This window comes from Dicentrarchus labrax, unplaced genomic scaffold (assembly GCF_905237075.1).
Source record: "Dicentrarchus labrax unplaced genomic scaffold, dlabrax2021, whole genome shotgun sequence".
NCBI classification, from domain to species: Eukaryota; Metazoa; Chordata; class Actinopteri; family Moronidae; genus Dicentrarchus; species Dicentrarchus labrax.
The window spans coordinates 5135828-5162767 of record NW_026136720.1 but is presented as its reverse complement, the minus strand read 5'-3'; the positions used below and the strand labels follow the sequence as shown (position 1 = coordinate 5162767).

The following is a 26940-nucleotide window of genomic DNA, read 5'->3' as shown; positions in this document are numbered from 1 at the left end:
GGAGGTGATGTAAGAAGGGGATTGTCACAGAATTGTTGTTCACAGAATAGTTATCTGTGTGTTTGACTTGGACAGATGTCTCTGTTTCTTCTTCTCTCAGAAATGTTCAGCTGCAGGACTCTGATTGAGCATCCCAGGCTAGAAAAGGAGATTAGACTGTCATACCCAGAACAAACCAAAAAACTATAGCCCAGAAAATGGATTTCTCTCAGATTACTAGGAGAGCTTTTATTTGGAGCGTTGCAAAGTACATGTCATGGGTGTTAGCGTTCATTCTCTCACACTCACACAACCTCTCTCCAACACAAACACTCTTTTCTTTCTCTGCATTCTTTCATTTCCTTGTCAGCTGATTTAAAAAACAAAACAATATGGATCATAACTTCTGCAATATCCTCAAACAGTTTACCTGGAATTTGTGGTAGAGAACAGAGAAACCATCACCTCTTTGAGTCCAAGCATACAAACATACATGAGAGAGGCCAAACTATTAGTTTGTTTATATTTCTTCTCAGAACATGGCTTCAAGCTTTTAAAAAATAAACTAAGATGAGCACATCTTTTAATTCTTGACATAAAAGTAGAGTATGCAGTATGAGACAGTTTTTTTAGCTCATACCGTAGGCAACATATTAAAAAGTAATAGGAATAAAACTAAAAGTTGCAGTTGGGCTTATAAGTATTTTCACAGTGGAAGGAAAAGCAACTTTGGATTGAATATTGCATGTTTATGGAAGCAGCCGGTTACTAATATTGGCTTTCTGGTCAGACAAACTGGACCGTCCAATTTAAAGGGTTTTCAGTCTTTCAGGTTCTGTGCAGTCACAGTGTGCACACTTTTTATTGTTATTTTTAGCAGGACCAAAGAGCAACAGAAATGCTGTTTGTTTCATCTCCTTTTGTCCAATGCAATACAGATACCTTCCTCAGAACCTTGTGGGAAGTGAGGCCTTTAGAGCAATAGTCATTTTATTAGAGATTTCTGTACTCATATCTTCTTGGAAGTTTAGGATTGAGTCAGTCAGTGTGAGCACTGTTCAGAAAGCTGCTGCTGGCAGGCTGTGGTTGTTATTTCCTGCAGTTTCACTACCTTTCCCTAACAGAGCGAGAGACTCCAGAGAGTGCACGCTATCCTTGTCTAGACGCAATCCCAGCCCAGGTGGAGCTGAGTCTCCTTCACCTCCCACCTCCTGCAGCTCCCCAGAGGCAGCAGCAGCAGCCGCAGCGGCCGCACACTCCTCTTTGAACAATCGGTCGTGCTCCATCTTGAGCTCTTGGTAGGAGCGGGAGAACATGTGGAAGATGGAGGTAGCAGGGAAGGCCATGATGAGGATCCCGCTGAGGATGCTGCTCAGCGCTACAACTTGTCCTGGAATGGACCTAGGCACCATGTCTCCGTAGCCAACGGTCGTCATGGAGATAATGGCCCACCAGTAGGAGGCGGGGATGCTGCTGAAGTCATGGGTGCCCGTGAGCTCGCTCTCAGCCAAGTGGACCAGCGGGGAGAAGAGAGTGACAGCCACGCAGAGAAAAAGCAGGAGGAGGCCAAACTCCCGGGTGCTGCGCCTGACCGTCAGCCCCAGCGTCTGCAGGCCAAGAGAATGGCGAGCCAGCCGCATCACATAGAGAATCCTCAGGGCCCGCAGAATCCTCAACACCAGGCCCAGCTTGTCCAAGTAGCCCTTACCTCCTCCTGGCCTCTCGTGCTCCAGTTCTGGATCCTCCTCTGATACCACCAGGGAGACGTAGTAGGGAAGGATGGCCATGGCATCGATGATGTTGAGCGGCCCACGGAGGAAGTCTAGCTTGCTGGGGGCCTGAATGAACCGCACGATGAACTCCAGGGAGAACCAGGCCACACACACCGTTTCTATGATGAACATGTTGTAGCACTTGGAGGAACACTCACCCTGAGGTAGAGAGGGAAGGCGAGGGGGTTGGGGGGAGCAAGAGACAGTCAGAGACAGAGAGATTGAGGATAAGAGGAGCGGGAGTTTGACAGGGAGCAAGACAGATGGGGTGGAAGGCATGGTGAGATGGGGAGAAGACAAAAATCTTGAGGTCAGATTATCACCCTCAGTAATCATTAATAAGTCATGAGCTACAGTCACTCAGTATGCTAAAGCTACTGCTGCAGCACTGATAGATAACACAGTGACACAATCAATCAATTATTTTATTAGGGCAGGTTTCAAAGATTAATATGACACTCAGTGGGAGCGGTGAGAGAAAGCAATAAGGTTTGCATGCCCTCTCACTACAGTATCAAAGAAGAGCAATGCAATAATGAACAATACAGTGGTGATTTTGGAGTACAGAACCCTGCTGTTAATTCAAAGCTTTGTCCCATGCCATCACACAGCTATCTCTGTTGCTTTACCTGTTTCTACAAATTAGCCCTTATTGCTCCTCCTCACATTTCCAAACCCCACTGCAGAAAATAACTAGAATCACATATTGTATTGTTGAGTCTTTTTTAATTCCTAAAGCAGCAACCAATACCTAAAAACTACTGAAAAGTTACATTTCCACTAATAATTGTTGCTGCTGTTTAATTTAGTGGGGAAATTTAGGTAGCTAGTTTAATCCTTCAAATGTGTTTCTTGTTGTCAGTTTTTAAATTACAGTTCCATTAAAGAGCTTAGAAGAATGATTTGTTGAAGTAAACTTGTCCGGGTATGCTTGAAACAAACGAGTGTGTCGTCCGATAACGTCTGAAGGCAAAAGCGTTTATAGCTGTCCCAAATTACCTCACTTGAAAGTGGGGCTAAAAGCCTGCCATCATGCCGAGATGGCAGGCGAGACACCATGAATTGTACAAATGGGGATAATAGCGCATATTTTTGGCCACTCCCTCCTCAAAGGCATTTAAGGTGTTGCACTTGTTTGTACACGCAAAAGATGACAGAAGTAGCTGTGTGGAGAATAGAAATATATTTACCGCTTTACAGAGAAGTGTATGCTTGTTAGCAGCTGTTATTGCCGCCGTTCAAGAAACTACCTTGTATTAATACAACCCCAGACTATTGGTAGGTGGGGAGATCTCCGGTTGTCTGATATCGCAAGACTACCTTTAGCCTATCAAACTTAGCCACGGTGGTTGCAACTTCATTTCAAATTAAACAACAAAGTATATTGTTTGTCTCCAGGACAACACAGTCTTCATTCACCAAGCAGAGCAGGACCAACATTTTGGCTTTACTCGATCTCATTACGTCCTCTTTTGCTCCCTTTGAAGAAGAGTTGGAATTCTTACAGCTACTAGGGGTCTTTGTCACTTGAAAGGAAACATCGTTCATTACTGGGCACTTGCTGAGACACCCGATGATGTCGTTTTTCTTAGGATGACTATCTCCTCAGGCAACATCCTGTGTTCTTTCTCCGGATTTTCTGTCTTCAGTAACAGATATACATTTTTTGTACAGTAGGCATGTTTGTCAGACAAATCAAAAATGTTCTTCCATCCTTTTTTTGAGTGATTTGCATTTTTCCTGCCTTTTACAAGGAAAAGTGCATCAGAATTCTTCACTTTTTTGACAAAAGTAACAGTATAAGATTGAATATGAGCCCACATGACTTGATATATATTATTAAAGTGGACATTATTTGTGTTCTCTCAGCCACTCCTTTCATCAGCTTCCCTCCCTTTTCTCCACACTCCTCATTGTTCACTCTCTGCATTTATCTCTCTGCTACTGTGTGTCTCATCTATTTTCCTTCCCCCTCATCCTTCTTTTCTCTCTCTGGCGCTCTCTCTTTCTCCTCCTGCCTCTGTCTCCACCTTCTCATCACTCATTCCGTTTCCTCCTCCATCACCCTCTCCGGACTTCCTCCCTCTCATCCTTCATTCTCTGCTTGCCCCTCACAACCCGCACTTTCTGCTTGAAATCCTTCATTCATTCAGTGTTCCTTTTAAGTGAAACACAACTCCCTCCGCTGTTTATGCATGATGCATCCTTCACACACGTGTCTCATCCTCCCGCTATCATCTATCACTCGTGTCCTCTCTGCCTTTTTCACTGATTCTCATCCCAGTGTGACTCTTAGCCTTTCACTTATTTCCAGAGTGACGTACATCTGTGTAATTTGTAGTGTTGCACGGTATATGCAGTGCTATTGTTGAGTTGGGAATTATGTTTTGCCTTTCTCTTCATGCATTCATACTGAAACCACTGTGTTAAGTAAAGTTACACTGCAGTGATAAAAGCAGAGGTCCTGGTCTGTATCTGTTCTTATATATTCTGCATCCATCTACGACATAAGGCCACGACAGCCTATTTTAGCCTATTAATGAACAGTTTTCCCTCTTGCATCCCCTTCAAGCTGTATTAAGTAGTCCACATTATAAAGCTGACAAGGCAAACTTGCTAGCAAACAGTTGCTTATTTACAATGACAGGGAGCAGCATTAGCATTTTTTGGAGCTGTGTTTCTGAGCATCTGTATATAAGTATAATAAGTCTAACATTCATCCAGCTCTGTTTTGCTCTCCACTAACTCCTGAGGGAAGATGCTAAAAGCTCCATTCAGTCACCTGGTGGTTGCAAGTTTTGTCAGTCTGTTGTCTGTTGCTTGGCAGGTAGTGTACAGTGAGTTTGCGGAGTCTGAAAACAGGGTTGATAAGAAGAGTTAAACTGAACCAAAAACATTAAAGTTACAGGCTTTAAAACCAAAACAATAAGCTGAAAGATGCTAAAAGTGGGGGGAACGGCAGAATCAGGTGCTAGTTTGGAGTTTGGGGGCCTGTCGTGGAACCAGTAGTCCTTTGGTCCATACAAAAATATGGATTAGAACATCTTTAAGTGGCTTTAAAGTACATACAGTAAATGCAGTACCAACTTGTTCTAACTATACAATGAAGCTACATGAAGTTCACGATTCAATAGAAATATTGTAGATGTTACTTTTATCCACATTTCCTGACGTATCTTCAGAAACTATGGGACTAGCATTTGTACATCACAGTTCTATGAGTTTTAATATTTTTTAAGTTTGTAATGACTGGCACACCAGTGGCTTGCTGCTTGTTAAACTTCAAAACCTGTATCATAGCAGCGAGTGCCATGTCTCCCAAAGTGGCAAAATGGAAATTATTGAATAAAGTGCCTTTTTATGACTTAAAGCAGTAAAAGAAGCTTTCTTATAACACTGGAGATCAATTAAAGTTTATGAAAGGTGTATTTTTCACTCTAAGTATGCATAAACACTTGCTACAAAGACATGTTACTAAAGCATATTTCTGTCAGTGCTTCACTTAAGCTTTTCCATCATCTTAATTGCACCAAATGGCTTTCTACATTTTTTTATTTAAATGTCTGTGCTTCTTTATATAAGAGACTGCAAAATGCTTCATAAATGAGCAACAATTCAAGCAATTTCTTAACATATTACAGCATTACCGCACACTCATTCCAAAATGAACACTTAACCATAAATGGCTTTAAAATCCTTATACTCTATATGTTAGTGAATTATAATTTCATGTAAAAATAAAACCTTAGGTAAAAAATAATGCGTGTATGGTGACAGAGAGTTCCACTCGGGGGAAGCAGAACAGGCCAAAAACGTTGTATCACTTAATGAAGTTTTCAAGGTGAACATGGTAGCAAACAGCTGCGGCAGACACAAAGCAACATTAGTACACGACCTGACCAGTATTCACTCTTCTTTTAACTGTTTTAGTTTTGGTGTCCACTGACTCCTGGGGGAAATATCTATCTGCTAAATGCTAAAAGTCTACCATTTGGTGATGGATAGGTAACATACAGTGAGTTTATTCTGGCTGGTTGGCTGCAGCATTGAAAGATGGTTAAGGGACACTTCAGAGCCAGATGATAATTCTCAATGGGTTAATATGAGTGACACCGCTGACATTACACATATGCATTTGATCCATTAGTAATATAAAATATATTGATTAATGCAGCCTTACTGAATTGTCTGAAAGGTCTGAAGGACTGGGATATTTGTTCCTCAGATGAAGGACATTTACAGAAGGAAAAGACACAGACTTCAGAATTGCTACATCTTTTACTAAATGTTAACCTTTACACTTGTCCTCCTAAATCTTGCCTGCATTCAGTATTTTGTCTCTGTCTGACGTCCAGTCTTGCTAAGATTTCTGATTGGCTGTCCGTCCTGTATCAATCTTTCAGACACTTTCTCCCCACAGCTCACACGTTATGTCTGTCACGTGCACTCTCTACCTCTCATTTATTCCCTTCCTCGCTGCTATTTCTCTCTCTTGTGCTGACATTAGGCCCATCAGGGCTTTGCGACACCGTTCTCACCCTCTGCATGATAGGCCATTTGTTACAGCTAGAAGCTTTCCACTTCTGTCTCTCACTCCCCTTCAAACACACACAGATACACACACAATACCTCCCACAATACCCATATCTCCCTGACCTTATCTCCTCTGTACAACTCTCTCTGGAACTAATGTCAGCGACAGCTTTTTTCAACACAGACACTGCTCACCCCAGCAGCTGTCTCACACTGTGTTTCACATTATCAACCGTATTAACACATATCAATGTCAAATTAAGACAAAGACTTCAGCAACGATGGAAGTCTAGGGACATCTGAAGTGACCACATGTGGAAAAAAGCATCATTATCACAGATTGTTCTTTTTCCAAATGTTTGTTAACTTGAATTTCTTGGACAAAATATATATTCAGTTTCCAAGAATCCAACAGAAAGGAAGGTGGTCAGTCTTCAAAAAAACGGAAGAACAAGCTACAAGTTCAAATGATTAAATAGGCTCTCTCTCTCTCTCTCTCTCTCTCTCTCTCTCTCTCTCTCTCTCTCTCTCTCTCTCACACACACACACACACACACAAAAGTAGATCTCATAGCTTTGTCAACTTTTGATAATGGTTGGCCAAAAGCCTTGAATTAGCCTACTTGAATTAATAAGGGTGATTTTTTTTCTCAGCTACCGGAGCATACACTGAACTATTTGAACTGCTTTTCAATGTGCATATTCTTTCTTCAACCATAATGGAAGTTACACCTCATTATGATGAACATCTAGTAAGTAGTACATTTGTAAAGTGTAGGTGGGACATTTTGGGGGCAGCTGTGACTCAGGAGGTAGAGCGGGTCGTCCACTAATCAGAAGGTCGGCAGTTTGATTCCCGGCTCTTCCTGCTGTGCATCACGGTGTGAATGTAAATAAATGGAGTAATTTCTGTTTGTGATGAGTGTTTTCCATCACTATATGAATGTGGCATGAGTGACTGGAAGACTAGAAAGGTGCTTTACAAGTACAGACCATTTAAAGATTTCTTCTCAGTAGCTTTTTAGGTATCGATGGACAGTAGCATGACTAAGTGTAAGATTCTGTTACGACTATCATCAAAATCTCATCTTACAGTAGGACTATTTTGTACAAAAACAATTACCTGGCACAGATAGCAATATTACTCACACACTGCAGTACAATTGGCCTAAAATGTCATAAATGACAAAAAGGGAAAGCTGATAACAAATGACTGAAGTTATGCCTTTCACTGTATGAAGCAATGGCATTAATACTATACTTCTCCACAAAAGAGGAATGGCTTTGTAGCAAATGCATTTCTTAAACAAACTGTGCGAACTGATTGTCCTGATAACAACCAAGCTAGCTTTGATTTCAGCAACTGCTAAAAATGAGATTGACTAAAATGTAAAACTCTATGTAAACGGATTCCAGACCTTTATGTGACATTTTATGTTCTTGGAAGGAGAAAAAAGATGAGACGCTTAGTGCAATGTGAATATTCTTTTAGTGGAAAGGGCCTCAAAATCAAATTTCTAAGAATATAAAGACAGTTTGCCATATTGCAGCTTATACTGAATGACCCCTATACTGACGAGCTAATGTTTGGCTGTGACTCTGCAGTGTAATTGGTTGGTTTTCAGTCATCTCTCTATTTAGCATCTGGCATTTATTGCATAATTATGATCATTTTCAGGGTGTTACACTGATGTCACTGTTTTTGTTAATGGCTGGGCAGATGGTCAGAGAGATGAAATTAGTGCAATATAGTATACCTCTCTTTGCCACACACACACACACACACACACACACACACACACACACACACACACACACACACACACACACACACACACACACACTTTCACTGATGTGGTAGTTAAATATGAATAAGTCCTGACAGAAAACACAAACGCATGCTCCTTTCGCTTCGTGAAAGTAGAAAAACACAATATGTTTAATAGTCATTCTTACAGGACCCTTGTGTAGGATTTAGTTGCTCCCTTGGTAGATGAAAGCATCTCATTCTAAAACTGAAAATATTCATATGAATATTATATTCAATTTCTGCCAAGAGATCCTCCTAACACACTGGACCTTTAATTTGAGTTAATTTGGTCTAAAAAGCATTCAAGCATACCATGACTACTACTGGCTGCATCTTGTTGCACCAATTGAGTTTTATATTCTTGTTGACAGCCTGCCAAGTGACCCATCACTGTACATTGAGACAAAGCTGGATGCCTCAACAGCAGGCCACTCTGTGTACCACGGGTTTGAAGTGTAAATGTGTCTCTTTATTGTTAGACAAGAGAAAGCTTCTATAGCTCTGAATTATGAATGTGTTTTTTTTTTCTACTTGTGGATCAGATAAAGCCCCACATTCCATTGTCTTTCCTATATGCAACTGCCATACTGTTTTATGAATGAAATACAGACATGTGGATGTGTGCTTCGCCAACTACTGCATGACTATAAACTGCAGTGAGTTTAAATTTTTATTATTGTCCTTAGAAATGCTCCCTGATGTTTTGTTCTAACTTTTAATTTGATTCTCTGCCTCTTTCACAGTATGTCCCTAACACTACAGGTCTCTCTCTCTCTCTCTCTCTCTCTCTCTCTCTCTCTCTGGGCCACGGCTCGCAATCAGGTAAAAAAAAGAGCCCCCCATGAGGATCCTAACGAATCCACAGGTTTGGGAAGAAAGGGGAACCGAAGAAAGGATTCTGCCCATCAATCAGCTTTACCTTGCAGCAGACCTTGAACATACTTTGCACTGCTGAATGTGTTTCCCGATGCTGCTTTACTGACCTTGCACTCACTTCTAAAGCTTCAAGAAAGAAGAAGATAAAAGAGGAGAGAAGGGATGAATGAGAAACAGGAAGACAGAGAAAGAATGAGGGGTGTGGTTGAACGCCACACTGCTGGCCTTAACCTGAAATACTGCACATCAAGCACTGCGTTCACTAGTCATGGGTTATTAAAGAGCCTGTATTATGTGACGCCTCCACCTATCATTAAGCTCTTCTCCTGTGACCTGATAGCTGCATGTACGCACACATGCACACAGAGTAACACATGTAATGAGTTTTGTTCACATCCATCCATTAACAAGAGTCCTCGATATGTATTATGATGACAGGGAAACAAACAGCCAACCAGTCCTCCAAGACACACTGCGCACTGACTCCAATGACACGCCATACGCCGAGCACCACAAAGTGTGAGAGCACATCCGAACAGTTTAATCGAAAGCTGCTGTACAGGCTGCCAAGCATCCTATCACTGACAAAGACCAACAGCTTGTTCACGCACAAACATCGTAATGGATAAAAATGAAGCAGGGAAGGTGGAGCTAAATAGATGGATAGAACAAAAGGAAAGATGAGAATAGATGGAGGTAGAGTAGGTGGCTAAGCAGTGTAGAGGGATAGAGGAGAGAGGGATTACAAGATCAGTTGATGAGGAAAAGATGAGGTGACATCCGAAGCATGGGGTTCCCTTCATACCCCATAAGTCTCCATTCTCCATCTGTCAGGCTGCACGCACGCACGCACACACACACACACACACACACACACACACACACACACACACACACACACACACACACACACACACACACACACACACACACACACACACACACACACACACACACACACACACACACACACACACACACACACACACACACACACACACACGATGTTACAGCTTTCCAGTTTGTTAGGGTTTCTCTTCCAGAACTCTCTCACTGAATACAAAATGAGGATGGGGGTGCTTTTTAAAAAAACTCAAAAATGGGATTGAACGATATTACACAAGAACATTTATACACAATTGTCAGTAAATCAACACACATTCACATGTTCTCTATGTAATAATTTGGTCTTTTATCAGTAGAAAATAAATGATAGTATATCGTACAATTGAGTCATAGTAGTGCGGTTCAAAATTGTTTGCCTCATCATAATTATTTCAAAAACAACAACGAAAACAAGAAAAATCTGAACACAGGACCTTTCAAAACACAAACAGCATAATTCCCAACAGAAAATACATGATGTCTCAACATAATCATAAATAAATAAGGTAAATCTGCAACATAGCTTCAACACACAATCACACAAACTACATACACACACACGCTACAAATCAAATGAAGCCTCCAGTTTTCTCTACAGACTGCTGTAAAAGCAATTCAATGCTGTTATGTTAGTTTCCCATCCAATATTCTAAAGTGTTTAGTGTCTCATATAATTCAAGATGTTATAGGTTGCACCAGCAATGTACTTACCAAAGTGACTCAAGTATACACACACACACACACACACACACACACACACACACACACACACACACACACACACACACACACACACACACACACACACACACACACACACACAGCAAAGGACCTATGGGCTGTTATTCTCACGACACTGTGCAAGAAATAAACTAAATTTTTATCTACTACAAAGTGTCCCATCAATTTGTTGCATCAATAAGCATATCAGAAAATTAGATTAAAAAGACATACAAGCATCCATCTGTTGATGGCTCTGCAGGGTGTATGTAGGATTGCAGAGGCACAGTGCAAGTCGACTTCAGTTATGATGGGGCGGAGCTGCAGTGAGAAGGGGGAGTGTTTGATTTTGCGATAGCTCCAGGCAGAATAAAACCAGAGATGGCAACCTTGCAGGGGTGGACACCTGCTGCCGAGTATATAACCTCAGGGGAACAGAGCTGCTGCTGTGTTTCTTTATGTTTGCACGTGTGTGCTTCATATGTCGTGGCCACAGCTGTTTCTTCTTTCCATCCTCCTTTTTCCATGATGTTTCTGGTTTCCCTGCCTGTCTCATTGCTCACCTGTCCAATAGGCGTCCTCAGTGTGCTCTCTCGTCCTGCACACCTGTGGTTCATTGCTAATCAGCCTTGATCTGTTGCTGCCTCCACAGCTGCTCCTAATCACCAATTAGTGCCTGAGTGTATATAGAGAGCTGTTTAATATCAACCGCCTTGCTGCAGTATTCCTTGTCGCTCTTTCAATGGCCTGCTCACATCAGCATAACAGCAAAGTTTTGTGATTAAAATCAGTTCTTTTCAGTGTGTTCCGTTTCCTTACATCCACAAAAGGTTCTGCTAACCTCCCTTAAAGTGCATATCCTTCTAACTAAAACACATATGTCATATTTGAATGTATACGTTTAGAGTCCAACTACTTATTCCCAGCAACTCTGAATTGAGCTAACACATTTCAGGTCGTGAGATAAAAAAAACCTGAGTCTTCATTAGACTTAGACTTAGAGACTTAGACTTCTCTTTATTGATCCCTTTGGGACGACTCCCTCAAGGAAATTGGATTTCCAGCAGCTTACAAAACACTTAAAAAAATAAAAATAAAATAATACAGTATAAGATAAGCAATAAACTCTTAGCTAAATATAGAAAGTAGAGATAGAAGTACACTAATAAAATCAAATAAAATAAATGTAGAGAACTGTGTAGAGGATAACTATAGATAAACAGAGATAAATATAAAGGACTGTATATGGTATGATGTTATTATACAGTGGATAAATGACATAAATTACATTAGCACAAATTAGCAGTTAAGTTAAATTATTGCACTTAGTGGATTAAGTTATTGCACAAAAAGAAGAAGAAGAGTGTCCAGGTATGTATGAGTAGATTATTATTGCACAGTGAGTGGCTACCACTCCTTCCCTTCTGTCCTCCTTACCCTATTTCCTCCTCCCCCCGAGTGAGGTGTTGTAGAGTATGATGGCATGAGGGACAAAGGAGTTCTTGAGTCTGTTGGTCCTATTATTTTTTCTCTGTGAAATTATTGTTTGAAAAGAGGCTCCCACATTGTAAGGGAGGACACTTAACAACAGAATTGCCTTAGAATGAGAACTTAAAATGTCTTTTTGTATTTAGGCAAAATGAGCTTTGAATTATGTGGTTCAAAGTCAGACTGGAGACACTGGAAAAAAAAACTGTATGTACAGGTACTTAAGCTTTCTAGATGGAAAGCATCTCTGAAAATAATTCCCTAGACTAATTCATTAGTTCTCTAGCTCGTTCTTTATTCTTTTAAGCCCTTCTTCCAATAAGAAGCAAGTAGTGTCTACAGACATCCTGATCAATGACAATTTATGTACCATGTCTGATGTTCAGGAGAAAATATATTGTGATGGGTCAACAAGCTCGTCACTTCAGCCTTTTGCAGAAGATTTGGAGGACACCAACTGTGTCTCCTTTCCCCCCAGTCCAGTTGTTTTATGGTGCATTCATGTGTTTGTCATCATAAATCAGGAGACCCGGTCATATTTACAAGGTACATGATGGTAACTGACTGTGTAAATCATATCATCCAACTTTCCCAAGTTTTTCATTACCATTTATTCACGTTGGTGGCTGTGTGATGGTTCTAGTCCTGGTGGTAAATTTTCAATTTAAGACTTGTCTTGTTGATGACACAGATCCAGCCCACTAGCCTTCAGTCCTCCCAAGGACACATTTCTTATAGACTTTGTCCATGAACATCTTGCTTTTTTTTTTCTTAAAGATCTTCAAAAAAGCAAAAAGTATCTTTGAAAAAATGCCAATCATGAATATCTGAATAAGCCAATTTTGTTTAAAAACTCAACTTTAATTTGTCAAGCACATAAAATAACCTTAACTGTCAGCAACAAACTCCAGGACTAACACATTCCCTGCACACTGCATTGTGCTGCAGTCGTCTATGCTGTGCTATGCTGTACAATTCCATCCTGGCACGGACAGGATAAACACCTCATACTTTGCTGTTCTCTCCCGTAATCCCACTTGGCAGCCATGCAGCACATCAGACAGAAGGGAATACAGTTCATAAGCAGATAGGCTGCAATAGGCATGGAATCTGCTCCACACTGATATGGTCAAACAGAATACTTACATGCCCTCAGACAAACGCATAGAAAATGCATGTGCATGCTAATTTTTAGTGCATGTACATTCACACATATATAGTGTCAGTGCTTTATTCGAGTCTGGTAATTAGCATAAAAAGATTTACAGATCCTCCTGTGCTTGAGGGTGTGTAAGAAGACAGTATCTCTGCTATACAGTTGTAACTGGAGACCTGTTGGAGGAAGAAGAACTGAGCAGAATTTTAAAGCTGTGGAATGCATTCAAACATTCTTTTTTTATTCATCTTGAATCGTCTATTTTACGTTATCTCTGTTCTGAGGATAAGGTCATCTGCAGCTGCTGTAAGGTCAGCTCCCTCTGACTCTGTGAGACATTTTGAATACTCTAGTTGCCAATGGGTTTACCACCCCTCTCTTTTCTGCATCTGCTCTATTTTTCTCTTTCTCTCTCTTTGTCCTCTCTCTTATGCTCTCTCCATCCACTAGCATGCCTAAAGTCTTATTTACTTTCTTTGACTTATAGTCGCCCTGACTGACTGCCAGCCTCAGTCTTGCCCTGCTGAGCCAACAAAGTTTACAGACTCGGACACCCATTTATGCTCCATTTGTGTTCATTTAATGGAGGTTTAAATTATGACTAGGGGAAAGTAAAAATGTGGCACATGAAGAATGCCTTCTTAATTTTGTGGCACTGTTGTTACACATTTGAACGAGGCTCGTGATTGATGATGGTGCTTTGTCTTCTCTGCTCAGCAGATGTAGCAAGCTGACTCTGTGTGGAGAAAAACAAAGAGAGTGTACACACACACACACACACACACATACACAAACTGAGTCATTTAAAGCTTTCCTGTTTTTAGTATCTCCTGTTACAGTATGTGTTTCACCTCTCAGGTGTGGAATTAAGTAAATTAGCTTAAATAAAATGACATGCTAGGAATCCACAATTTTCCTTTTCTTTTTTTTTCACAGATCAGACTGTTGGCTGTGTTGCTTTGGGCTGCAGGGGAAATCCATTCATGCTTCCAAGTCCAGAGTTAAAAATTTTGGACACCAAATCACAACTCCCCCTCACAGTCAACAAATGTGGAAACTGGCTTTGTTGATTCACATAATGCAATTCTGCACAGTTCAGAAGCACAAGACACGCACGCATAACCAGAAATTCTTCTGAGATTTTATCACAGCCAACACTTTGATCTTTTTCCAAATGACTCTCAGTGGAGGCGGACATTGGTGCAAAATGACAGATAAGGGAAAAAACTCTGTTTTGAGTTTCTGGCTGTAGGGAGACAAACAAATCTATCATAGCAAAGGATAAGGCCCTTCTTGGTCATTCAATGTTCTTATTTTTTCATGTGTATTGCGTATCAGATTACTGTAAGTCCCGTACTGCAAATCAGAAAACTCCCTGGGATCAACAGTAATCAATAAGGATCAGTGTGTAGGATATTGTGGTTTTGTAGTTGTGAAGTTGCACATTGCAACTGACTGAACACTGCTTGCCTCTATATTTGATGATCTGTGTGTGTGTGTGTGTGTGTGTGTGAGTGAGAGAGAGAGAGAAACTACAGTGGCTGTGAAATTTGTGAAAGGCCCTATCTACAGCCAGTGTTTGGTCTGTCCATTCTGGGCTGTTGTAGAAACATGGTAGTTCAATATGACGGACTCCATGGAAGTAGATTCCTTCAGTATTCAGGTGACTATACACAAATGAAAACATACCTCTGAATATTATATTACATTTCTGCCAATAGATCCTCCGAAATGTTACACACTGGACCTTCTTTAAACAGCTATAAAATATGTTCTGTAAGTGACCTAATATAGGACCTAACAAGTTCAGGCTGCAAGCTCAAAGTATCATCCTTACCAGTCGAAGACCCTAGAAAATTTGGGTTACCTTTCTCAGAGGAAGCTTGGTGATTATTTTATTAATGAATAACCTTTAGTGTTGCATGTAAATTACACTCTATTCCTGACAGTGATTGGTTCCAGGTTATTGCTCCAGGCTCTAACATTCATACTCCATCACTGTAGCTCTGTTAAACATGACGAGAGTGGAAGGTCTTTTAACAGATTCAATATGATTACACACTATAACATGAACTGACTGTATCTTAATGACAATAGGGTTTGTAATGTAAAATGTAGAATGCTACACTGCAGGTAATCTATCTCTGAAAATCCTCTTTAGCCTCTGCGGCAAATGCACTGTCACTTTCACAAATCACTTTTAACTTTCCCAATGTTCATGTAGTATAAACAGCCGCAGATGACATGCATGCAGTTTCTTGTGCTTTGTTTGATCCCGACAAAACAAACCTTGTTTTCCAGTGATCGTGAAAAGATGATTTTGTGACCACAACAAAGGCTGTTTTTGCAGCTTGTCAAGATTACAGAATTAGACTTTTGTCCTCATGATGAAGTAAAATCCTGTGCTGAGCCTTTACTGATTCATTCAGATCAGGAAAAAAACACATTCTCTTGTGATCTCACTGTAACAATGCTCAATTTTATTTTTGTTTTGTCTGTTCTTCCGAATAGACCAAATGTAAATCTATTTTTTCCCATGCCCGCAGAACAGTCTACAGGCTACTTCATGTCTTGAAATTAATTTTTGATTGTATATTGGTACATGAAAGAACCAGTGTGTAAGATTTAGCTGCATCTAGTGGACTATGGTGGCTGTGAAACTTATAGAGGCAGTGTTTGGTATGTCAGTGAAAAACACAAACTGCTCATCCTAAGGTAACGAAAACAATGATTCTTATTTTCAGGTCATTATACATTAATGGAAACATACTTATGAATATATATTCAATTTCCTGCCAATAGATCCATTATTGATTGTGTTTTCTTTAAAATGTCACTATGTACAAAGTAAGCCACGAATGTACGTGCATGTCTTGGGAGGATGTGTGTGCGTACGTTTGTGCCCGCTCTGTTTATGTGTGTCCCCAGTGCACCCAGGTAATATCGCTGTGTTTCAGACAGTCTTTAAACTTCGAGTAGCTCCTCTGGAAGAAAAGATGAGGGAGAGAAAGGAGAGAGAGAGCGAAGAGAGAGAGAGAGAGAGAGAGAGAGAGAGAGAGAGAGAGAGAGAGAGAGAGAGAGAGAGAAGGCTTCATGGCTGGTTTAGTGTTTACATCCTCCCCTCTTCCTCTGTTCTCTTGTTATCTTCCACTCCTTCCCCACAACCCAGTCTCCTCTATTTCCTTCCTCCCCTTTAATATAAAGAATTACCTTATCTTCCCTTCAGACGTCACAAGACACATTATCTCTGTCTCACTCTGTCTCTCTCTCTCTCTCTTTCTTTTTTTGTCTCTTAATAGAATAAGAAATCACACACCCATCTGCCCTCTCTATAATCACTTGCCCAGACAGGTTTGATGGTTCAGTAACATTATTGACAAGCCTCTGCTTGAGAGCAAGTGGATAGTCGATGAAAGAAAGTGTCCAAACTCACAGTCTGAAGCTTTAGTCATGCAGTCTGCTACTCTGCTGTCTCCCCCTCTCTCCGTCACTCTCTCTGTCGCCCTCTCTCCAGATACTTGTGATTGATGCCCTGGGACGTAATTATTGAACAGCAAATCCCACTCCAATTTATGGCATTAAGGACATAAAATGGCCACTTCAATTACTCCCCAGGCCAGAGTACAGCTGAATTAGGAAAAGGAGAGCAAATCTGATGAGGCTGTCTGAAAATACTCCATCACCCGGCGAGAATATTAAAGACATGAATCTGAGCGACACTCTGAGAGTAAAACACTTTGATGTATATGCGGTAAATGAATGAAAAGGAATGCAGAGAAAGTTGCTGCTTTGCTGGAAAGTTAAGCTCAGATAGGTGTGCAAAGGAAGTAAGTGTCTTTGGTGGATGTTTGACATTTGAACAGCATCAAGATGTAAACTCAGGCAGGTTATCAATGTGTGCTGAAACCCGCTGCTTTCCAGAGAGAGTTCTAAACTGCATACACCCTGTTCTTTTCAGTCTAAACACTGTTGCTATCCTGCCAGAGATTAGTTGGTCAGTGCTGGGTTAGGACCGTAATTACAGTAGAAATTCAGAACTACTGGATATGCCCACTGCAAAGTGCGATGCTGAGCTAAGATGGTGTGGTGCTTTCTAGAAGCGACATAGGTGGTCGCCTATAGGGCAGACGTTCCCAAACCTTTTCATGTCGAGGACTACCACAATAAATTCACAATAGACTATAGAACCCCAGTTTGAGTACTAAACCTTTTAGGTTTCAAGATTATAAAGTCTTCAAAGCCAACCGATTAAACTGGGATCACTATAAATTGCAATCAATAAAAATGGCCAATTTAAAAATTAAAGTTAAAATATTATATTCCTCCTTTTGCTAGGGACCCCAGTCTGGGCACTACCCAAAATTGCACCCTGAAAGTGTTCATCAGAGTGTACCTGAAACCTGTGTATTGCTCCCGGATCAGTGCCACTTAACCAGTTACTATAGCTTCAGCAACGTTGGGCGCCAGGGGAAGCTTGCATAATGCACCAAATGTGCTCTGTCTGGCCCTGAGTAAGGAGACATACAGTATATGTGCCATGACCAGAAAGAAAATAGTTCAGTCTAGGTTGGCATTGAAATGGTGAATACAGTACTAGCCTCTCAGAATTTTCGCTCCCAGCTTATTGCAAAGCTGCATATGTACACCTTTCTGCAACTCTGGAACTATGGTCATCTTGGTTACTGATGCCATACAACACATGAGTTTCCCCAAAAACATCCAACATCCATTTGCATTTCTGAAACACATCAGGGGAGGTTGTGCTTCCTGTCAAAATGTTGCAACTGTACACACCCTGAAGGAATAATAGTGGCTCCTGAATTATATACTTTTTACATAAAGAGCAGAGCACTTATACAGTGTAGAGCTGCGCACCCATAGCAAGGGATGGAGGAATGATGGAGTGGTTATTATCAGTGAGCTTGAAACTGAGCTGTAAGATAAAAGGCCCCTCCCAAAGCATTTAGTTCATGGTGATATACTGTTTGATAGAGGGGATCAACTGAGGACAGCCAGAAACACATTACATACTGTAGACATAGACAGATGAGAGCAGGAGGAGGAGAAAATGAAACACTGTTTCTCTTGCTTTTCTTTCCAAGAGAACTCACGTTCATCCTTCCCCCTTTTTTAATTCTCTCTCAGAAGCATATTCTTTCACTCCATCTTTCCATCTCAGACATATCCTCTATTTGTCCTCATCCTCCATCTTCCACTTACTTTATCTCTTCTTTCACACTCTTAACCCAAACCACGGCCAGCAGAGAAGCAGGATGAATAATGAGTGGACAAGGGAATTTTGGCCCACTCCAGCAAAAAGCAGACCAGAGACAGAGACAAACAGCAGGGCCATGTGAATTAAAGATGACAGGAGTCCTGCTGCTCCTGCCTGGGCAGGCTAGCCGGACACTGGATACAGTTCAGTAGCTGAACACACGAGAATAGTTTGAAACTCAGGAGCATGCAGAGAGAAAAACAATGAAAGTAGCAGATGGATTTGTTTACTTTTGGAAGGTGCTGCCATCCTATTTCCAAGAATGATCATTGATTGACATGCAAAGAAATGCTTGGATGAACAAGCTAAACTAAAATGTCCTACAACCCTATAACCCTACAAGGCCCTCACAAAGCAGTGAAAGGTAACACACACACACACACACACACACACACACCAACGATGCTCTTACAATCCACAAGGTCCTCACAAGGCATGGAGAACTGGGATACAACAATATATAAAAAAAAACACATACACACTGCAGTGTTAAGTTTCATAAAACTGAAACACGGGTGCCAGGAATCGATACACTATGCTAATGGTGTGGGTGTGTGTGTGTGTGTGTGTGTGTGTGTGTGTGTGTGTGTGTGTGTGTGTGTGTGTGTGTGTGTGTGATTAGGAAGTGAGCTGGCCTCTGAGGAGTGTACTGACCCCTGAGGACAGCTTGATTTCTTCCATGGAGCTCCACTGTCTCTGCTACTGTGTTTACCTGAAAGATTTACAAAAAGGAAAGCCCAACTTCCTGTTTACATCAGAAATATAATTATGATACTATACATGGACAGGAAATACAATCTCTTTGCATACAGCAACACGTATTGTGTCTCTGCTTCTGCTGCTGGAGTATTGGATTGCTTGTGAATCCTGCTGTGTATATGACTCTTTTATCTCCTTATCGTTGCACAGAAAATAAATCTACAGTAGCATCTGATTCCACTGTGCTTTTTTCCCTATAGGCTAATTCTTGCTGATTTGTCCTATCATATGCTGTAAAAAGTCGATATCAAAGACATCACCCTGTCATGCAGGTTTATAGCACTCAGTGAATCAGACCCAGGGACTCTGTCCAATCCTGTGGCCAAGCTCTTCCATCTAAGTTCCTATGACTGTCACCAACTACTAGACTCATCTTGGCAGGGCTCCTAAAATCCTCTCTTCATCCTTTACAAATCATCAAGCATTCTACAACCAGCGCTCTCCTCCGCCTCCTAAATTCTCCAGTATCACACCCTCCTGCACTTCATCCTTTGGCTGCCTGTGACTGCTCATATCAAAATCAATACGGTGGTGGTGCTGTTGATGACCTCTTAACAGCTGCTAAACAGGTGTGTTTTCCTGCAGCAGCCAGTCTCTGAACACACATAAGATGCATGTATGCATACCATTTCTTATTTAAGAGCAACTGATTGCAACTGAACCGTGTATACGCTGCAGTAAAATTTGAGTTAGAAGGGAACAGAAGGCTCAAGAGTAAATGTGTGCAAAATTCAAAGAGAGCCGTATCGGTTACAGTGGATGAGTTCATTACTATTGTATGTGTATGTGACCGTGTGTGTGTGTGTGTGTGTGTGTGTGTGTGTGTGTGTGTGTGTAGGCATGTGACTGCCAGTGAATGTGTGTTTTGACATGTGCAAATTTGTGCAACTGTAAGTATGTCTATTGATGTGCACATTTGTACATGTGCGTGTGTCTTTTTCTGTGAGATATAGTGAGCCCATTTCATTATTCCCCAGTGTTTACTGACAGATACTGGACAGGCCTCAGTGAGCAGCTCTGGCTTCATTATCCCACGCTGCTATGGGTAGACACAGATCACAGGACTGGCATGGCCAACACACACAAACAGCAGCATCCCACAGGGATATTTAAGAGGTTGTGACGACAGGGAGTTTTTATATTTGAGAATTTCGAAGCCTGACTTTTTGCCTGCCTCGATCTGAAATTAATAAAACAAAACTCTCACTTTTTTTTTTCTCACTCATAAAGTTAGTGTTGGATGCCTAAATGAGCATACAGTTAGACTGAATCTAACTGTTTTTCACTGTTAAAAGACAGGGTTAGACAGTAATCATGAAGTAACAGACAAGACAGAGTGAGATCATGAGCGGTGTGAATGATAGTAGCTGTCTCTTCACAGACAGATAGCATCACTGTAAGCATCTTACTACAAAAAGTCTCAAGTTTAAGTATTCTAATTGGTTAATTTGTATTATTTTGACTTCGGTTCAGGGCCCTGGTCTGATAGCAGCTACATTCACAACATGCAAACACACTGGTTCACTCACCCTGTCCTCTTCCTCTCTGAGGTCTGGCATGGTGCTGATACACAAGCTGACGACAGTCACCACAACCATGACCACCGACATGCAGGCAAAGATCTTCCCTGGTAAGCCAGATTGAGGATTCTCCACCATATCTCTCAGCCAGTTCATCACCTTTCGGTACCTTGTCTCCTCCACCGGCTCACGCTGCATGGCGTTTCTCTGCCTGCGCTCCTCCTCACGCCGCTCCAACTCGTGCACCTCCTCGATGCGTGTGTACATCTTCCTCTTACAGCAGCGCTCCATGTACGCCATTTCCACTCCCCAGTAGGTCAACTCATCGTGTAGGGAGAGGACGCACATCTCTCGCAGCAGGCGCAGTTTCCCTGCGGCCAAGAAGTTGAGGATGACACGGAAGGCGGATGGTGAGCGGTCGAAGAAGAACTCCTTGCAGGCTTCATCATAGTCGTCACAAACACTGGCGATGTCCTCAGGTGACTGGCAGCCACACAGTCGTCCAAGTCGTGTGAGGGGGAATTGCTCCAGGGTGCTCCAGGGGAAGGTGTATCGGTTTCCCCCAACGTTGATTACCGCCAGCAGGGCGTGGTCGACGGACAAAAGGTCCTCTGGCCGACGGATGAACTGAGCCCTCTGGTAGTGCACACCCTGGGTAAAAAAACAACGTAAAGCTTCAATGCTTTAACAGCTGCATCTGAAATAAGTACAATTGTCTAAAACTTGACCACAATGACAATCTTATTCATACCTTGATGGTCTCGGTCTCCGGGATCTCTGTGAAGATGCGATCAAGACTGCTGTCATCGCTGACGGACAGATTGCTGAAGTCATGGTTGGCGTTGCTGATGATGGGCATTGCAGCATCTGGAAAACGCGCTGCTCCGGACTGGGCAGCTCAGACCACGTAATGAAAACAGAAGAAGTATACGGATTGCACCAAGCTCAATTTTTCAGTCTCAGGACACAGCAGTGTATTCTGTGCCGTAGCCTCCAGCAACTTAAGTTAAAATTTGCACATGAGAAAAGCTGTCCTGCCACTGCCCAGGTCCTGTAGACAAGCTGAGCATAAAAACGGCTGTAGCTTTCGGTCTTTTTGGTCTCAGAACCCCTCATAACAAGGAGTTTTTTTTCCTCAGCGACAGATGAGCTATGGCTTTGGCTTCCAACCAACAGAGCAAAAACCCAGAAATGAGAGGAATGAGGAGTGTCAGGAAACCTGTTGTCACATTTGGATGTGGGTCAGTTTTGACATTGCTGTCAGAGGTCCACAATAGACTCAGTTGGCGTATCAGGATTCAGCATCAGATCAGTAAGTAATCCCAGTCTGAAGCGAGAGTCTGGAAAAGGAAAGCCTGAATAGAGAGAGTTAGGATTGATCAGTGGCTGATAGCTGCAGAGGATGATCTAGATGAGTCAAGGAGCTGAATGTGTAGCACTGAGGTGTCCAGGGACTGAGGGGGATCCTCTGTGTCGCCGCAGCAGGATTAGGGAGGGCCTAGACATGTGGCATCACACAGGCACTGACAGAGAGAGAGAGAGAGAGAGAGAGAGAAGAAAGAGAGAGATATGTCAGAATGGAACTAGAAGGAAATGCAATAAGACAGGTGTCACAATATGGAGCAAGAATGGGCAAATAACAGGAAAGGGATGGTATGAAGACAGAGATGGGTGAGAAAGACACAAAGAGAGCACACCTCCATGAGACTGCAGTGCTGTAGGCTCCACCCCTCTCTTTCACTTCCTTTCAGTGAGAAACAAGACCGACAGACACATCAGCTCTGCTGCTATAAATGGCCAGTCACTGTGGTCAGCGCACATGAACTGAGCGCAAAGGAATTTACACTCAAATTAACATCCAATGAGGACGGCCTGGCTGATTTACTTAGTACGGGTGTTAGAAACTTCATGGAATTAACAGTAGAAAAGAACATTCAGGTCTGTGGTATTTTTCACACTCAGAGTGAGTTATTGGCTGTTGTAGATGGGCAGCAATCCTAGCAACAGACACTGAAACACAGGGTCCAAAATGTTTTTCTTGGCATTACAATTGCCCTGAAACTTATTGGCACTGTTAGTGGTTACAGTTGCCCAGAATGGTTCGCCTTGTATCAAAGCCTTAAGTACTTGTGGTTTATTTCAAACTGGGTCCTATTATATTTGTCATATGTTCACTGCGAAAAACGTACAGTTTGTCTTTTTTTCTATTCCCGCCGCAGAGTTATTTAATTAGGCTCCATGCCATGGTCCTTGAAGACCCACTACCAGCAAACAGTAGAGGTGGACGTCTACTCGTCTTTTTCACAGCCAACATTTAGATTTTTTTTGGGCTCTTACTGTTAAAAGCAGAGGTGTCATTAATATTCTTAATAAAGGCTACATTCCTGCCATCCTTAATGCTGTTAATTACAGCTGTTATGACATGTAAACATTTATGAAGTGAAAATGGGCTGTTACTAGGGTTATTTAATATTCTTATTATTATTATTAAATCTCATTAAAGATTGCATAATTCTACATTTTTGAAGGTGTGTTTTGATGTATAAGTCAGACACATTTTACCAGTGACAGATAGGAGCACATTCAAGTGTTTAGAGATAAAAGCCGCTCTTTAAATGCAGTTGGTGAGAATGTTTTAAGTATTGAATTGTACGGTGGCAAATGATGAAAGAATGAGTCTTAGATTGAAACAGCTGGAATTATCCTTTGAGATTCATTGTTCTGTTGCTTCGTGTATCCAGCTACTCACAGTAAAGCTGACTTAGATTTGGGTGGTTGCCCTGAACTTTTCTCCTGCCAGCTTCTGTTGTGAAGATGAAGCTATAATAGATGTTCTACACATGCCAAAGCAATTTGGAAAAGCCAGAATCTTTAAGGTCAATTCCAGACTTTTCTACCCATTTCTAACCACACAGAGAGGTACACATTTCCCTGCACACATACATCACTCATCTGTCACTGTGACTATCCCCTGACTCACCACCCTGATGGTGAGCACAGTGTGGTGTCCTGTAAGACTCATACAGACCTACAGTCTAACAGGGCTGTGGGTTTGTCTTATTCTCCAGACAGCCTTTTTAAAATAAGACTGCCACCAGCAGAATTAAGATTATTCTGCTCAGTGTATCTTTCTACAGTAACCACAGGCTTACTGAATGTATGACTGGACAGTGCAGACAATTTGAAGCATTGTACCGCACCAACATGCGTCACTAATTCAGATCCAGGAGGACAGGATCCTGTACTAGAGGAACCAATAAATCACTTCTGTCACGATGCTGGTGTTTCATTTCCACCTCACAGAGGCAGGAGAGCATGATAAACTATTTATTAATCGATTTGTACTCCCTGTGGATGTGGCTGCTTTTTCTTAGTGGAAAGTTAATTGAAGGAGGTGTTTTTAGCAGCACACTGCTGTCACCAGTTTTGCTCGACCTCCTTTGGTTCTCCACTGGACACAAATGACAGGCAGGGGAGGAAGGACATCCGAGGAGGTGGAAAGTAAACTCAGCTTTTTATTAGGTGTTTTAAGGGTGTTTAATTACACGTGAAGGTGGACATTTTTGCAAGACGAATTGACTGTAAAGATCTCAAAAGTGCTATTGAACTAAATCAAACTTATATGAAAGTTGGCACATGCTCAAAAATCAATAAATGTACGGGCTACTTTTTAAAATGCACTTTATGTTTATATTGATGTAGACCTTTTCCATGATGGGGTAATCCTGTATTCAGCATGCAGTCAGACAGCTTATATTATATTCATGGGCAAGTCCACAGTGACTGCACTTGCCAGGAGCAGGTGGAGGGACCTGCGTCTCATATGGATCGAGTTGCTCTCTCTCTCTCTCTCTCTCTCTCTCTCTCTCCCCCCTTCCAACTTGCAAAAGCGTGCACACACACACACACACACACACACACACACACACACACACACACAAGCTAACCGAACTACATTGCATCCTAATCAAGCATAGACCTTTAATGAAGCTTGGTTAAATTGGGCGATTAATTAAGATATTATAACCAAATCGTGTTTAGTTGACTTGGAAGAAAAACAAATAATGGGACAAAGCCAAATGTTGTTCAGAGGGCTGTGTATTTCCTATATTATATTATATATATATATTATAGATTTAAAAATGGCAACAATTCTGCTTTCAGATTTTTAGAAACGGCTACTAAATCTACTACATCTGACAATTTGTCTCATCCTGAATGTTGCAGTGTTGATAAGACAGCAGCATTCCTCTTTTTAAGTAAAGTGACAGTATTATAACTTCTGACAAATATGAGCTTCAAACACAAGCCCCCGCAGGCATCAGTGTAACTTATGAAGTGCAGCTTACCACCCTGAGCCCCGAACTCATTTCCAGACGGCCAAAACAGCTCGGTATGAAATCCCTCTGTCGCCTCGTAGTCCCTGCGATCATTCAACACCAAATCAGGGTGTCAACGAGCATTCCCAAACGCCGTTACAAAGACAGGAATACCTCTCCCGCGTCCGCATCATCCAGGCCGGTGGAAGGCGCGCAGAGAGTCTGAACATACCAGAGATGGAAGCAGGTAAAGGTTTGGTGCGCTGAAAGTGTCCCGTTACAGCTCGGTTAGTGGTGCTGCAGGAGGAGGAGGAGGAGGAGGAGGAGCAGGGGAGGGGGGAGTCGGAGCCGTGGTGCGCAACAGAGGAGACTCCCGGTACCCAAGTTCAGGCGTAAAGGTAAAGACAGGCGCAATAGTGACCGGGAGCAGGGTATATGAGCTCCCGAGTAGAGACATTAAAGACATTTTACCAGAACTGTAGGGGGAGTGTGGTTCTCAGTGTTCACGCGACATCTCTCCCTTCCCTCTTAGATAATATAAAATTCAAGGACACTGAGGAGACGCTCTCATCCATGTTTCCTACCCTGATCGCTTTACGCGCAACAGGGGGCGCGGTTACCTCCCAAATATACCTTCACTCACTAAAGCTTGGTTCGGAATGGGCTGGGAAAGCACCAACTCAGAGTCAAAATTGAACAAACAGTTCAGAATGATTTCATAACACTGTCATGATGCTTACAGAAATGATTGCAAAGACAAACTGAAAATGGCGAAATAATGTAGTTAAAGAAAACATCATAAACCAGGATAATGTGATTTATTGCAGTGGCTCCCAACCTTTTTCTTAAGGGACCCATTTTCTATCATTGAGTAAACTGATGACCCCCTGCTTATGTTATGGATATTTCATATTATATTCAAAACTGTAAAATGAACCCAAATAGTGACCTCAGTAAGAAGTTTGTGTAAAACAAGTGATTTGGATCAATTTAGATGTTTAACAATTATACATACCTAATAGGCAAAGTCCATGTTTTCTTCTCCCTGATGCTTGGATATTGTTCTATTAGACAATTTACACAAAATGCTTAAATATAGACTTACGGTGTGGTATATTTTCTAAGCTTTCTAGCACGCCTTAAAATCAAGAAGGTCTAGTAGGGGTTGGGAACCACTGATTTATTGTATCTAAAAAGTGAATATCTTTATGCGCCCGGTTAATGTCTGGTATTCATTTTCTGGACTCTGGTAAGATTTGTTCAATGTGCAGTCTAAACAATAGAGTATAGAAAATAAGTTCCAAACTTTAGTTTTCCGTCCTTTTTACTGGAAACTGCACAATACTATAAACAGAAATGTTTTTGTGAATGTGGATGATGCACGAAGACTGAGTTGGCTGCATACATGTGACACAATTACTTGGAGAAAGCTTGGGGCTGAGAAAAACTTAAAGAGAAACTTTTAGCTTGACGCAATTTTTATATAGAGGTTATTTGAAAGAATATATAAGTACTTATAATGTTGTAACTGATGTCCTTTTTTTATGTCCTTTTTTGTTCTTTTGCTGTTATATATGTTCACCGGAAGATGTCTGTTATGTGTAACAACGGTATCTTGAAATCCCATGTGAGATGAACACAATATTGTGCATGACAGAAATAAAAACTAATGCCACAGATAGAGAAGAAGATCTCTCTCCCACAGTAGTAGGGAAAGCAGTGATATATCTAAGTGACACTGAACAGCTGGCCAAATGTTTAGCTGTGTCATGAGTAAATAGACCCCAGTGTTCAGTTTGAAAACCCTGACTGTTCCAGATCAACACATGCTGTATCGTCCCTACCTCT

General features: G+C 41.6%; 1 protein-coding gene across 1 annotated transcript; it reads right to left on the bottom strand.

Annotated features, from left to right (window-relative positions):
• Window positions 1–198: 198 nt before the first annotated feature.
• On the bottom strand, window positions 199–25645 carry kcng4a (potassium voltage-gated channel, subfamily G, member 4a). Its single transcript, XM_051381565.1, has 4 exons — window positions 25123–25645; window positions 21525–22296; window positions 20783–21424; window positions 199–1910 (listed from the first exon to the last, which is right to left on the bottom strand). The coding sequence occupies exons 2-4, from the start codon at window positions 21630–21632 to the stop codon at window positions 1038–1040; spliced, it is 1623 nt and encodes a 540-aa protein (XP_051237525.1). The 5' UTR covers window positions 21633–22296; window positions 25123–25645; the 3' UTR covers window positions 199–1037.
• Between the last annotated feature and the right edge of the window lie 1295 nt (window positions 25646–26940).